This window comes from Bos mutus, chromosome 5 (genome assembly GCF_027580195.1).
Source record: "Bos mutus isolate GX-2022 chromosome 5, NWIPB_WYAK_1.1, whole genome shotgun sequence".
Taxonomy (NCBI): domain Eukaryota; kingdom Metazoa; phylum Chordata; class Mammalia; order Artiodactyla; family Bovidae; genus Bos; species Bos mutus.
The window spans coordinates 37,102,922-37,118,919 of NC_091621.1; the positions used below are offsets into that span (position 1 = coordinate 37,102,922).

Sequence of the window (15,998 nt, forward strand, 5' to 3'; positions counted from 1 at the left end):
CTGGAGTGGGTTGCCATTTCCTTTTCTAGGCAGGGTATCTTCCTGACCCACGGGTTGAACCCAGGTCTCCCGCACTGCAGCCAGACTCTTTACCATCTGAGCCACCAAGGAAGCTCCTAACACATCCAAAGTATAAAACAATTAAAAGATGCATCTGTGTATATGATTATCAGGCCAATCACACAGACAGAGCCTCCACGGGGTCTCAGAATTCGAGGTTAAACCGTGGGGAAAGATCATTTCAGCACCAAGAGTCCCACTTCTAAAACTTGGGTAATTGGATGGCCAGGATGCAGGTTTCTTTCATTTGATTTTCAAGCTATTCTCAAGAAACACTTATCCATGGAAACAGCTTATCCATGGATAAGCTCTCTATGATTTCTAGCAGAGTGAGAGAAAAATACTCTTTCATCTCACACTTAGGTTCTCCTATGAGACTATTCTCTATGGAGAAGGCTTCATAACTGAAGACTTTCATGATTCTTTACTTTCCCAACATTTCAAAGTTAATAGAGAAGATACTGAAAAGAAAAACATTCCCCAAGTAAGATACTAAAAAGTAAAATGTCCTAGAGGGGTGGAATGTAGGGAGGAGGTTTAAGAGGGAAGGGACATATGTACAACTATGGCTGATTCATGTTCATATATGGCAGAAACCCAACACAATATTGTAAAGCAATTATTCTCCAATTAAAAATAAATATTTTTTAAAAGTACGGTATATTTCTGAACTTCTTTAATAAATTTCACTTTAGTCTTCAAAATGTATGTCTTACAATGCATCCCATAACTAGGTGAATACATTCACAGTGGTATACAACCCCAAATGGTTGGTTAAATTTCAAGAGTTGAAACTTGACTGCCAGGGGTCAAATTCCATTTATTAACCTCATGACCTCAGGTAAATTACCCTAACCATACTGCTCCAGGTCCCTTGTCTAGGTAACAAGAATCCTAACAGTAATAGTCCCTATACTTCATTAGGTCATTGTCATGAGGATTAAATGAGTTAATTCACCCTAAAGGCTTAGCACAGTCTCCAGTACATAGAAAGGACCCAATAAATGTAAATGAGGTTAACATTATAAATAAAAGAAATCATACTATAACTCATTTTAAGACAGGTTTTAAAATTGAAATTGTTGACAGCAGACCTCTGCCTTCACTTCCCACAAAGAGGGATTGAGTCTTCTGAGATGACTTGCAAGCAAAAGATAAAGATATAAGCTATCATACACCAAATCAAATTCCATTCACACAAAATAATTTCCTCATGTTGACAAAATTGTTATCTTCGAAAATATTACCTTTGCTAAAAACTCTAAACTCTCAAAGCCAATAGCTAAGAATGTAAGCAAATTAGAAGTCACTCTCTCTGTGTAGCTTTCTAACAAAATTCCACATCATGAACTTCTAATAATGTTTCTTGTCCACAGATTATAATAACCTACTTCAAAATCACATCATTTCCTTTTTCTGCCTCATTTCCTTCAAAGTGAAGCATAATTTTTCTTGGACCTAGAATAAAAAATTCTAGCTGAACTAAGCAAATCATTACCAGAAATGAAATTTTATAATAATACTATTTCACAGTATTCAAAAAACATAAAACATCTGTGTGGTATTTGTTAATACATAAAAATAACCTAATATTATCGTGTACACCACCTAAGTGGAAAATTTAGTCTATAACCAGAAGTGCAAATAGAAATCCCTATAGATTCCATCTGTGTTGGGTTTTGAAGTCCTGTTGGGAACATTTAAGAACTGTGACACTGAAGTCTTAGCCAGAGGTCACAGACTTCTTGGCACAGATATTTGTTCAGCCATCACAGTATTTCAACAATTATTAAACTCACAGATCTTTAGGTGGGCCATGCCCTCTATTTTCCTGACATGCCCTTAAAGGCATTTTATTTGGCAAACCCTGATTAAGGCCCATCATTACAGAAAAGAGATCATATGATAATCAGCAGTTAAATAGGTACCTCCATCACTGACAGCCTGAAGTCCAGAGCCTGGAAAATTAAAGATACTAACAGTCACATTCAGAAATTCTTCCAGCTTGCCTACTGGACTAATTTTAAATACATACTTTCAATGTATATGCTTAACAGTGGCACATTTAATTAGGACTGCTGAGCTGAGTTGTTAAAAAAACATTTATAGCTGGATACTGAAAGAAGCCAGAAAAAAGAGAATTCTTAAAAACATGTTCTATTGATATGAAAATTTGCACTGAAGTCCAAATTTCACATAATTTTTAAAAAATTAAAAACATTCAGTCCATCGTTGGTTTTCCTTCATATAAAAGGAAGTGAATTTGCTCAATGCACTATATAGAAAGGAACTAGTTTCTACTAATGTATTTTTAATGACTATTTATATATATATATACACACACATAGAGACACAAGCTTATATGCACAAACTCGGAGCAGTGACTGAGTCAACTATTACTCTTGTTTTTTTTTTTTTAGCTTCATCGCAATTTCCAGGAGATTCTGTTCCACTTACAAATTAAGTCTGAGTCTAGGACCCAAATAAGAGAACACTGGAGAGGGTTTCCTAAAACATTAGTCCATGTTTCACTCCTAAGGTATTAGGTATTAGGCACTGATGAGGCACAAGCTAGCAGGCTTTAGAGCCCGAATGTTACTAATCAAGAGTTCTTTTAAGTTAACGTGGCAGACTGTGTCCATTCACACTGTGCCAGTAAGTACACTCTTGTCTCTTGCATCCTCTTCAGAACACAAATACAAGGCACCTTGCAGTGACTTTGCTTCTGGGGGCAGGGCCTCTGCCCCTGGACTCCCCTGGATTAGTCTCTCTGAAGGTTCAGGAGAATTCTCCCTCCATCCTGGACTCGGGTGCTGCTGGGAGACTTCCCAGAGTGAAGCACAAGGAGAAGGGAAACCCAGAGCTGATCGCGAGAGGGGGTCCTCTTGAAGGACTACTTCTTGGAGACACCTGTTGGAAAGTACTTCCTTTTCTTTGGAATTCCGCCATTTCATTCTTCTGTTCTGAAACCAGATTTTCACCTAGTAATAAAGTAATTGAACAAAATGATCACTTAACTCCACATTGCTTCAATTCAGCATTTTAAACTGTAATTTTCCCCACTGTTCATTCCACAGAATGCCTTATTATGAGAGCCAGCCTAGCAAAGTCCTTGTAGTTTTTCAGTCCAGAAACATCTGAGAAATTACTTTAATATAACATCTCCACACACACTTACGAAACAAAACAACTGTGGTTAAGTTGGTGACATCCTATAAGTCGGACATCTTTCAAGACTGGTTTAACTCTCTTCAATATTTTAAAACCTCATTTAGTCTATGCTAAATTATTTATCCAAAGGAAATGTTATCAGCTAGTAATATCATCTGAGTGGTTTTTTTTTTTGGTGCCAGGTGTCAAGCCAGGCACTCAACATAGATTTTAAAATTTGATCCTCACAGTGACTGCAAGAAGTCCTTATTGCTCACATAAGAAAACTGAGGTTCAAAGCAATGAACTAGCTCAAGGTCACACAGTTTGTAAAATGGAAGTACTTAGACGAGATTCAGTGACAGTCCCACTCCAGTGCTGAGGCTCCTATAAACATTCAAACTTCATCAGAAACTTTTGGAGACTAAATTAAGACTATATTTCATAATGCTTAGATAAATTGCAGGCTTACTATAATTTCCAAGTTCGAGTACTCCCACGGCTTATCAACTTCAAAGAATTAGGCTCAATAAATTACACCTGATTGTAACGAACCTCAAAGTGCTTATGATGGTAGTTTCTTATCTGAGCCATATCTGCCCCCATCCCACTTGAGTCTTTTCTACTAACTTCCCTCTTTACCTACTATGTAATCAACTGTACCTGAGAAGAAAACACCACAATTGGTTTCCTGGTGGTTGAAAACTCAATCACATTGCTTTCCTGCGCATTACACTGCATCCTTCTGAGTAGCTTTCTATTTTTAAAACAAAAACTGGCAAATTTTTACCTAAAGAAATAATTATTAAAGTGTACAAACCAAATACTTCTCCCAATGAAGTAAAACTCTAACTTTAACTGAGATGGTCTTTCCAGATTGGCAAAACATTCTTTCAAAGTGAGTGGCAATGTCCAAAATGGCTGCAAAAGAAGCTTATTGCAGGCAGCTGAGTCCGAAACACAGCCGTCTCCGTTACAAGGCTTTTAATAAGAAAACAGTACTACTGTGTACATACCAGAGCATTTGGTTCTGTTCATAAACTCGTTTATTATTTGCAGTAGGCATTTACTCCCAGAAAATCTGCCAAGTATTTCTAATGGGTCTTTACTAAGACAGTTACGTGTTCCCATTAGTGATTCTTGCCTTTCCATCACATCAATTATTTTCTTCTCTTGTTAGCTTTTCTGTCTAGAAAATTTTTGAGTAATATCAATTTGAAGAAAATCATAAAAGATGTTTTTTCATAAGTGGTATCAGGACAAGAGTACCATAAGTGATACTAGAAATAATGTACGTACTTGGGGAAAATCATAAAAGGTCTGGGCTTCCCCAGTGGCTCAGTGGTAAAGAATCTGCCTGCAATGCAGGAGACCTGGGTTCAATCCCTGGGTCAGAAAGATCCCTGGAGCAGGGCATGGCAACTCATTAAACTAATCTTGCCTGCAGAATCCCATGGACAGAGGAGCCTGGTGAGCTATAGTCCACAGGGTCACAAAGAGTCAAGACATAACCGAAGCAACTTAGCACACATACATGCATAAAAGTTCTGCCTCTCAATAAAAATATCAGATAGATAAAACAGCTAAACATGAGCACAAAACTATAAAAGTTCTAGAAGAAAATATAAGAGATGATCATTACAGTCTTAGGGAGATGAATGTTTTCTTAAGCATGACACAAAACAGTAAGGCTACAAAAGGAAAGCTAGATCTGACTACATAAAAAGGAGAAACTTTTGGACAAATAAAGATGACCATAAACATATGAAAAAGCCACAAATTACCCAAAAGAATTAAAAGTAGGGACTCAAAGAGGTATTTGTACACACAGTGTTCACAGCAGCAATATTTATATTAGCCAAAAGGCAGAAGCAACACAAATGACCATTGATGGATGAATGAATAAATTAAATGTGGTCTATATATACAATTGAATATCATTCAGCCCTAACAAGGAAGAAAGTTCTGACACATGCTACAATACAGATGGAACTTGAAGACATTATATCCAGTGAAATATGCCAGTAACAAAAGGACAAATACAGTATGATTCCACTTATATGAAGTACCTAGAGTAGTCAAATTCACAGAGACAGAAAATAGAATGTGGTTGCCAGGTGCTTGGGGTAGGGAGAAACAGGGAGTCATTGTTTAATGAGTGCAAAATTTCAGTTTTGAGCGATTAAAAAAGTTCTGGAATGGATGGTGATGATGGCTGCCTAACAATGTGAATGTACTTCATGCCACTGAATTGTACACTTCCAAAAGGTTAAAATGGTAAATTTTATGTTATGTGTATTTTACCACAATAAAAAAAAAAAAAGCCACAAACTTGGAAGGGATTTCTGTGACAGCTGTTAACAGGAAAATGTTACTAACCATAATATTTCAAATATTTTGATTAACATACAAAGTAATTGCTGCATATCCATCCACAAAAAGACAATATGATAGAAATGAAATGGTATAGCCATGAGAAGTCTAAATTCAGATGAAAATAACCAGTAAAGTGATTAAAAGATTCCCAAGTTCTGATAACTAGGAAAAAAAATAACAAATACAAGCTGCCAATGAAGGTGGCAACATTTTCAAAAATTTAAATAATGGGACTATTTAAAAAAAGGGGACTGTTCGTTAGTAGAAGTGAAATCTGACACAGTTCAATATCTTGATACAATATTATATTTGGAAAGGAATTTTTTAATTGATCGCAATTTAAAATGTACATAAACTTTAACCTATAAGTCCCACTCCTAGTTTCCTATCTTACTTTTAATATTTTTAAATGCATAAAGATATGTAATAGTAAAAACTAGGAGGTAACTTAAAGCTGAAGATGGCTAAGTGAATTACAGTATATCCATGTAATGGTCAGTTCTAAGACACTAAAGAAAAATGAAGTAAATATGTATGCAGATATGCAAGGATGTATCTCATGACATTTGAATGTGGGCAGGGGGGAAGCAAAGTGTAAAACAACAGTCATTGTCAACAGCATTTTCATAATAGCCAAAAAATGGGAACAATCCCAATGGCCACCGTTAGAATGGATAAATCGTGGTGTACCATGTAATACTACACAGTGATAAGTGTAAATGAGCTACTGCTACAACACAGCCACAGGGATGAATCTCACAAGATATGGTCAGTGAAAGAAGCCATACACCAAAGAATATGAACTGAGTGATATTATTTATACAAAGCACAAAAATGGGCAAACTAATCCATGCAGTTCAGTCAGGAAGGAGCAGGTAGTGCCTGGGAGCGGGTGTGCCGGGGGCACCTGGCCCCATGGTCAAGTTCTACTGCCTGAGCTGTGTGCTGGTCACACAGGTGATTCGTACTGTCCTTTGGAAAACATCAAAATATGTGCAGAGTGTGATCCCATTTTTACCTAAAAATACATATATGTGCTTCTAGGTCACAGCTTCTTCCATCTGTAAAACAGAAATAACAGAAGTACCTATTTTATTATCTGTAAATGACATCAAATGTCAGGGGATGTGGTAATCATTATGCAAGAGTCTACCTTTTTTTTTTTTTTTAACAGGGCTTCCCAAGCGGCACTAGTGGTAAAGAACACACTTGCCAATCCAAGAGATGTAAGAGACTCTGGTTCGATCCATGGGTTGGGAAGATTCCCTGGAGGAAGAAATGGCAACCCATTCCAGTATTCTTGCCTGGAGAATCCCATGGACAGAGGAGCCTGGGAGGCTACAGCCCAAAGGGTCACAGAGAGTAGGACACAACTGAAGTGACTTAGCATGTGTTTTTTATGTGTTTGTGCATATATGAGAAACATATAAGCTTATTTGGGAAAGGAGTATGACAAGGCTATATATTGTCACTGTGTTTATTTAACTTATATGCAGAGTACATCATGAGAAATGCTGGGCTGGGTGAATCACAAGCTGGAATCAAGATTGCCAGGAGAAATATCAACAACCTCAGATATGGAAATGATACCACTCTAATGGCAGAAAGCAAAGAAGAATTAAAGAGACTCTTGATGGGGATGAAAGAGGAGAGTGCAAAAAAAAAAAAAAACCTGGCTTAAAACTCAACATTCAAAAAACGAAGATCATGGCATCCAGTCCCATCACTTCATGGCACATAGAAGGGGAGAAAGTGGGAGCAGTGACAGATTTTATTTTCTTGGGCTCTGAAATCACTGAGGACAGTGACTAAAGCCATGAAATTAAAAGATGCTCACTCCTTGGAAGGAAAGCAATGACAAATCTAGATAGTGTATTAAAAAACAGAGATATCGCTTTGTCATCAAAGGTTTGTATACTTAGAGCTTTGGTTTTTCCAGTAGTCATGTACAGATGTGAGAGTTGGACCATAAAGAAGGCTGACAGCCGAACAATTGATGTTTTTGAATTGTGGTGCTGGAGAAGACTCTTGAGAGTCTCTTGGACAGCAAGAAGGTCACATCAGTCAATCCTAAAGGAAATCAATACTGAATATTCATTGGAAGGACCGATGCTGAAGCTGAAGTTCCAATACTTTGGCCATCTGATGCAAAGAGCCAACTCACTGGAAAAGACCCTGATGCTGGGAAAGATTGAGGGCAGGAGGAGAAGGGGATGACAGAGGATTAGAAAGTCAGATAGCATCATTGACTCACAGACCTGAATTTGAGCAAACTCCAGGAGATAGTGGAGAACAGAGGAGCCTAACATGCTGCAGTCCGTGGCATCACAAAGAGTCGGACACAATTTAGTGACTGAACAACAACAACGACAACATATGAAATAAGAAAATGTTAACCTACTTCTGAGCTGTTCACCAAATTCAATGAGATAAAAAACATTCTTTCCTGAGGCATTTGAATTTTAAAACCAATATAATCAACTATGTACAACTATGTGCCTATGGATAAGAACTGAGAGATAACATAAAAATATGGAAACAGTTTGTTTTCTCAGAGTGGAAATATTACAGTCAACTCCTCATAAATATTATTGAATAGGCTTGATGCAATCCTTTTTCAATAGTTCATTTTAAAGAAGATACTATGTACTATTATGGATTTTCACACTTTCTCAGAGCACTGTCAGATTAATCCTAGCCATTGTTGCTCTTTAACACCTAGGAATCCGCCTGCCAATACATTTGCAAGAGACGCTGGTTTGACCCTTGGGTGGGGAAGATCCCCTGGAGAAGGGAATGGAAACCCACTCCAGTATTCTTGCCTGGGAAATCCCATTGACAGAGGAGCCTGGTGGGCTATTATTCATGGGATTGAAAAATAGTCTCACGTGACTTAGCAACTAAACAACACCTACCTCAAGTTCCAAGTCAACCAGAGGCCCCCAAACTTACAAAACTACACACTCATCCAAGCCAATGCAATGCAGGCCAGGTCTACTGAGCCCTCATGTGGTCCTTTCTCAGACCCAACAATTCCTCTGAGGACCAGAAAATTCCCATCACTAGATTCCCCAAGGATATATGGACCAGTCATATGACCGTACCTTCCAGAGGTGGGAATTAGTGTAAGGCTCCAGAGAGATATATAAGTTTTAGAAGAACTACTGATCCAGCTCCTATATGGCAGTATAACTAACCTGCCAGGCACTGTTTCCTATATTATTGTTTTATATTCTTATCTAATTGCTCGTAAGCTTCTGCTTTGTCTTCTCAGTTCGTTGTAAACATTCCTGGGATCCAAGGAGTGTTACCTGAATCAATACTTATCAATTTTCCCTCTTACCTAGCACAGAGTGTGTTAATTGCTCAGTCACGTCCGACTCTTTGCAACCCCATGGACTGTAGCCCACCAGGCTCCTCTGTGCATGGGATTCCCAGGCAAAAATAGTGGAGTGGGTAGCCATTTCCTTCTCCAGGGATCTTCCTGACCCAGGGATTGAACCTGTGTCTCCCACATTGCAGGCAGATTATTTACCATGAGAGCCACCTGGGAAGCTCTGAGTCTTACATAAAAGTGAGAAACTGAGGCACAGAGCAATTAAGGGCATGGGCTCACCAGTACCACACATGAGGAAAACACATACTGGCTGATCTAGGCCAGCTACCCTCAACCACACCTTGTACGGCTTCCTATGACTTCAAAAAGTCAGGGGTCAGGGGGACAGATTACTTCCCTGGGGAAAGGAAGCAAGGTTAAGAAAGGTTTCATCCAAAAATAACTAGTTTAGTAACATCTGAAGTTAGAAACCAGGTCATTTGTATTGAGGGGAAATACAGAAGAACACGGTGGTTAACACAGAGCCTCTGCTAGCCCTTTAAAGCTTTTATGCTGATTCAAAAAATTCAGGTAGATGGAGCCCTGCACCAGGAAAGCCAGTTAGACAAACGAGTACCTGCCGCATTTCAGCTGCTGCCATCCCCATGAGCCAAGTGCCCCTGTGCAGTGAACAGCCTGCACAAATGTACATGGTGGTTCCAGGTTAAAGAGAAAGCAAATTCCAGAGTCAGGGTGCCTGGGGTGGGGAGCTCAGCTCCAGAGCAGTTTCACTCTGTGACACTGGATCTCTGTTTACTTCTCTACATTTCCTCATCTAGAAAATGGGGATATTTCATAACAAGGATTAAATAGGAAAATGCCAGTGCCTTATACTGTTAATTATTTATAAGTAGGCCAATCTTTAAATGAAGTATGCTGCACTTCCCCAAAGGTCAGGAAGTCTCTTTCAAAATTATATGAAACGTCATTGTACAAGAAAGGTTTGTAAAGATTGCAAACGTGAAATTACTTAACTGTACTTGACATAAGCCCACAGTACAAAATAATGACATCTATTAAGAGGTACTTATGAGTCATTCATTTATGCCTTGACTGTTGGATTGGAAATGAAGAAAAAGACAGGAAAATTGGTTCCTGCTTTTGTAGGCAATTATGCAGCCAGTTTCTCTGAAAACAGAGCAAACAATGTAATGATGTAAATGCCACAGCCTTTGCTTTTCATTTGGGAAGAATTAATCAGGCAAAAACCTAGACTTCTCAGCAAATGGACCAATTTCCAAACAGGAATTGTTGTACATATTTCCACTCACTAAAAAATTATGAGAATCATTTCAATAATGCTTTGGGGTCCTATATTATGCTTAGTACAAGGAACAGTTGCCAAATGAATGGATTTCATTGGATTCCTTCAGAAATCAGGAGCTGTGTGCTGATCACACATCTTCCTGCTCATCAGTACCTGTGATTCTTTTAGTCCCAAGTTGATGGCAAGTTTCTTTCGGTCTGTTTTGCTGATATATTTCTGCTTCTGAAACATTTTCTCCAGAGCCTTTCTCTGGTCCTCAGAAAAGACAGCTCTTCTTAAAATGCCCCTCCGAACTTTGGAAGTAGATTCTTGGGTCAGAAGAGGCAGTACACTCTCTTCTCCTAGAGGGAAAAAATAATACAAAAAGCTCCGTTAGCTTTGGGAGGAGAATTCCACTCATATTCCCCAGAACCGTATCCTCCACCTCTTTGCCATGGCCAAATTATCTCATCTCTGAACTCTGCACACGTAGAGTGCTTCTTAACCTCTTTTTGGTCATGGACTCCATTGAGAATCTGATAAAAGTTCTTTGCTCCCCACTGGGGGAACAAAAACAACATACAGACGCTTGCCTTCGCAATTTTGCATGCCATCTCTGAAAGTCCACGGTCCCAGTTACAAAGCTCCAATGTAGAACAAGTGATAGATGGTTTAAATACTTGATTTTCTCTAATTCTTCATTTATTTATTTATTGTCTCAAATTGTTGAGCACTTAACCATATGCCAGGCACTCTCTGCTCAATACCACACAACGAGAAGTAAGACATATGTTTTATCATACTCATTACCTATAAAATCAAGGGGAGGCATTTACTGAACTAGCATCACAAGTGTGATGAAGTATTCCTAAGGAGGGTTCCTTAGGAACACAAAACAATGGGTCTAACCTTAATCTGGGATGTCAGGGAAAGCGTGCAAGAGTCGGAGATGTTTAATATGAGAAGGAAGGTTTGGAAGACCTCCAATCACCTCCTACCTTCTCAGTTCAGTTGGTTATCAACTCCTTCAGGGCAGAGACACTACTTTTTCTGCCTTTTTTTGGTTGGCACAACACTGGTTCCCAGCCTCTGTGAGTTTCATTCATCATTCACCATTCATTCGTTCATTCAGTTTTCTAGTAGTGGTAGGCAGAATTATGTCCTTTCCAAAGATGCCCATGTCCTAATCCTCAGAGCACATGAATATGCTACATTAAATATCAAGGGGGAATTAAGGTTGCAAATGGAATTATGGTTGCTAATCAGCTGACCTTGAAATTGGGAGAGTATCTTGGAGAATCCAGGTAGGTCCAATGTAAGTGGAAGAGGGAGACAAAAAAGGAAGTCACAGTCAGAGTTTTGAAGATGTCACACTTCTTCCTTTGAATATTGGAAGAAGGGGTGATAAGCCAAGAAATGCAGGCAGTCACTGGAAACTGGAAAGGCAAGGAAACAAATTCTCCCCTAGAGCCTCCAGAAGAAATGCAGCCCTGCCGACACCTGGATTTTAATCCAGTGAGACCCATTTCAGGCTTCTGACCTCTGTGACTGTAAGACAGTAAGTTTGTGTTGTTTTAAGATGTAGGTTTATGGAAATTGTTACAGCAGCAAGAAGACACTAGGACACTGGGTATCAGACTCACTGGGCTAACTGCCGAGGAAACCAGACAAAAAGTACGTGGTCCCTGCCACTAGGAGTTCACCTTCTCATGGCAGGACCAACACACGAACATCACTCCAGAATACAAGCACTAGGAGAGCAGGGTCTCCAGCTTACAGTTGTAGCTGGTATGCATTTTGGTGCTTAATAATTATTTCTAAATAAAGAAGCAAATGAATGTCTTAAGTACTAGAATAGAATGATCTCAAAAATGCTCTGGCATTACAAAAAATGAAGTGATGCGTTCAGAGAAAACAGGCTGAATCAAGTCTAAAAGAACAATTCAGTTCCAGAGAAAAGGAACTAAGGCCAACCCAGGCATACTTCAAAGTACTAAGGCACAAGGGAATAAAGTGTCGCCAAAGAAAAGTAGTCCCTTGGACTGCAAGGAGACCAAACCAGTCACTCCTAAAGGAAATCAACCCTGAATAGTCATTGGAAGGACTGATGCTGAAGCTTCAATACTTCGGCCACCTGATGCAAAGAGCTGACTCATTGGAAAAGACTCTGATGCTGGGAAAGATTGAGGGCAGGAAGAGAAGGGGACAACAGAGAATGATATTGTTGGATGGCATCACTGACTCAATGGACATGAGTTTGAGCAAACTCTGGGAGACAGTGAAGAATAGGGAAGCCTGGCATGCTGCAGTCCACGGGGTCACAAAGAGTCGGATGTGGCTTAGCAACTGATCAACAACAAGGAAAAGTAAACAGTCAGCAAGGCCAAGGAACGGCATAAAGCAGAGGGTACAAGCTAGAAACCATATCCAGCCTGGAGGTGTGCTTTGTTTGGTCTTAGACTGTTGGTAAAAAAATTCTGATTTAGCTATTCGTAATTAATAATTGGGAGGTTTTATTTGAAGCTCAGGTTTTCAACATATTTTCAAAGGTAACCTCACTGAGCTTACCTTCCCACAGAGCAAAGAGTTACCACGGTGAGTGGCAGATGCCCCCTACAGGAAGCACGTGATCCCCCAGTTTGCCATAGCCTCATTAACTTGCTTCAGGCTCTTGAAGACATCTGGACCTGTGGTGTAGAGGTTATGGAATGGAGTGGAATCAGACTGAAGAGGTCTACACGGGTCTGGAACATTATCCAATAGGTGGTGAAGATCAACAGAATATGTTTAAGCAGGATGTGACATGATAATAATAAACATACACTGAGCACTTCCTCTGTCCTCATACTTGTCCTGTATTAAGCAGCTGATATGCACTATTCCATTTAATTCTCCAAACCTAACTATGCCACGAATGCTACTATTATTCTCTGCATTTTAAAGATGCATAAAAGGAAGCTTAGGTAGCTTAAGGAACTTTGTCCAGAGACTTATTCCAAAACAAATGCTCTTAAACCTACACAGTACTGACACAATACTGACTTGTATTTTAGAAGAAAAATGTCAATAAATGGATAAATCTTGTCAATTTTACCTTCGTAATATAATTGCTTTCTTTCCTATTTATCTAAAAGATTCGTAAACAACTTCCAGCTAGTCTCTCAGCTCTGGGTTACGTCTCATTCTCATTCATCCTGACATTCCCAGAAGAAACACTGGCCTCTCTCTCTTTCTTTGAGCTCTACAACACTCATTAAAATCTCCATAGAAATGCCATAATCCTTGGGATGTAATGAAGCCCAATTCTTTACAAAGTTCTAGTTTTACTGATGCCTTTTCGATTCATCCAAGTGTGGGATCTTGGTTAATTCTCCATCTATAGCACCAGTTACTTTTGCCTGCCTCACACCAAGGTCATATCTTAAAGTCAGGCTTTGGCAACTGGATTCACTATTTCTTTCTCAGAGGCTTAAATAGGTTTATGCAATACTGGTCAAGGCTCAGTGGTAAAAGAATCCACCTGCCAATGCAGGAGACACCAGTTCAATCCCTGAGTCAGGAAGACCCCCTGGAAGAAGGTATGGCAACCCACTCCAGTATTCTTGCCTGAAGAATCTCATGGACATGGAGATGAGCTTGGCGGGCTATACAGTTCATAGGGCCACAGAGAGTCAGATATGACTGGGTGTACACACACACACACACACACGCAATATTGGTCAATAATATTGATAAAAATAGTATGGACATATCAATATGTTCATGTATTTCTAAATGCTTTTCTTCTCTGAACTATCCTTGGTATAGATACCACAGAATTAGCCCTCTGCATTTTATTTCAGAGCACAGATTCATCTGTTGAGATGGTGTCTCTCTAGGAAGCCTCAGGACAGAGGACTCTGGAGGATGGGAAAACTAGGTTTAGACCTCGGCACATACCTGTGTGATTTAGAGAGAGTTACTCACTCTTTCAGCTTACTTTACAGAGTTGTTCTAAGGATCTGATGAAATAGCACAAGACAACTTTCAGTGCTGAGCCCACAATAAGGATCACCATATGCTAAAGACATCTGATGAGATGAAAAAGTGTTCAAAGCAGTGAAGGTTCAATGTGGCACAAAAGATAGAATTAAATGGTAGCAAGACCTTTTGAATCCAAATTCTTGGCTCTCTCCTCTGTCCCCCACTGTTTCTTGGTGGGTCAAGATTGTGAAGAAAGGAACATTTAGGAACACAGCCAGAGCTTCTGCTTGTGACTATGGGCTTCTGCTCCCTGTCCTTGGTCAGGACCACATGGCATCTCCGATATAGCCTGGCAACGGTGTCCTCAAATTCCAGCGTGCCCTTCTCACTTCATATTTTGATCTGGAATTCTTAACTTATAAATGTATCCAATCTACCATTATTATAGCCATACATATTAAAATTAGGGAAAGAAACATAAATACCCAAAAGTAATGAAATGCATAAGCACATCATGTTATACCTACTAAGTGAAAATTTAAAGAACCATTAAAGATGACTAGGAAGATCAGGCAGCAGCAAGAAAAATACACTATATGGTATATAAGATACATATCATGCTCAAGCTAAGTAAAAATGCAGAGGAAAAAGACTGATAAAGCAAAAATAAAAACTAAGAGAGGCTATCATCATACCGTTATAGACAAATAATGCATCTCCACTCTACATTTTACCTCTGATTCAGTTTTATTAGGAAAACAAGCAAACATTGTAGCAACCTTTGGGGGAGAATCTAGCCAAGTAATTGAATCATCACTGAGTGACAACTGAAAACCCAACTGATGAACCCACTCCATCCTTCAGATGTTCATATTTGATAAGGAGAAGTGTGAGAAGGCTAGGATCAGACATAGTACAATGAGAGAAACACCCACAGACCACTGCACAGAGAACTTTTAAGCACCAGCTGAGAAGCCCTTTAGTTTTGGAGGCCAACAGAGTAAGTCCTGAGAGGGATGTGCTACCAAAGGACTAGCAATTCCTCTTGTGGGAAACTTCGACAATGGGGCAGAGAGAACAACTGACATCTGCAGAAGTTTGAGTGTGGTGAGGACAAGGGCGAGACATGGTGAATCCAGGAAGCTCAGAGCTTGGTGCTTCTAGAGGATGCAGGGGATGAGCAGGAGGAACACAGGACATTAGCTGGGAGGTAGAGTAGGACCAGGAGTGATTCAAACAAATTTAGGATATACCTTGCCACAGTGAAAAGTCTTCTGAGGACCTTGCATTTCAGAAGGTCAATACTTTCTGAGTTAATACAACTTCTTATTTATTTTTAACTGACATATAGTTGATTTACAGTGTTGTGTTAGTTTCAAGTGTACATCACAATGATTCAGTTATACACACATATGTATGTACACATAAGTGAAGTGAAAGTCACTCAGTCGTGTCCGACTCTTTGCAACCCCATGGACTATACGGTCCATGAAATTTTCCAGGCCAGATTATTGGAGTGGGTAGCTGTTCCCTTCTCTAGGGGATCTTCCCAACCCAGGGATCAAACCCAGGTCTCTGACATTGCACGTGGATTCTTTACCAGCTGACCACCAGGGAAGCCCAAGAATACTGGAATGGGTAGCTATCCCTTCTCCAGCAGATCTTCCTGACCCAGGAATCAAACCACAGTCTCCTTCATTGCAGACAGATTCTTTACCAACTGAGCTATGAGGGAAGCCAGTATGTACACATACACACATACATACACATATATGTACGCACATATATGTGTGTGTGTATTCTCAGTCTCTCAGTCATATCCAACTA

The 15,998-nt window shown here is 39.5% G+C and overlaps 1 protein-coding gene across 1 annotated transcript in view; it reads right to left on the minus strand.

The window, feature by feature from the left end:
* Positions 1-976: 976 nt before the first annotated feature.
* Positions 977-15,998, minus strand: part of DBX2 (developing brain homeobox 2) — a 38,387-nt gene continuing 23,365 nt past the window's right edge. The window contains exons 3-4 of the mRNA XM_070369965.1: positions 10,383-10,570; positions 977-3,041 (exon numbers count right to left, since the gene is read on the minus strand). Coding sequence (XP_070226066.1) covers positions 2,703-3,041; positions 10,383-10,570 — 527 coding nt within the window. The 3' untranslated portion in view covers positions 977-2,702. The remainder of the gene's footprint in view (positions 3,042-10,382; positions 10,571-15,998) is intronic.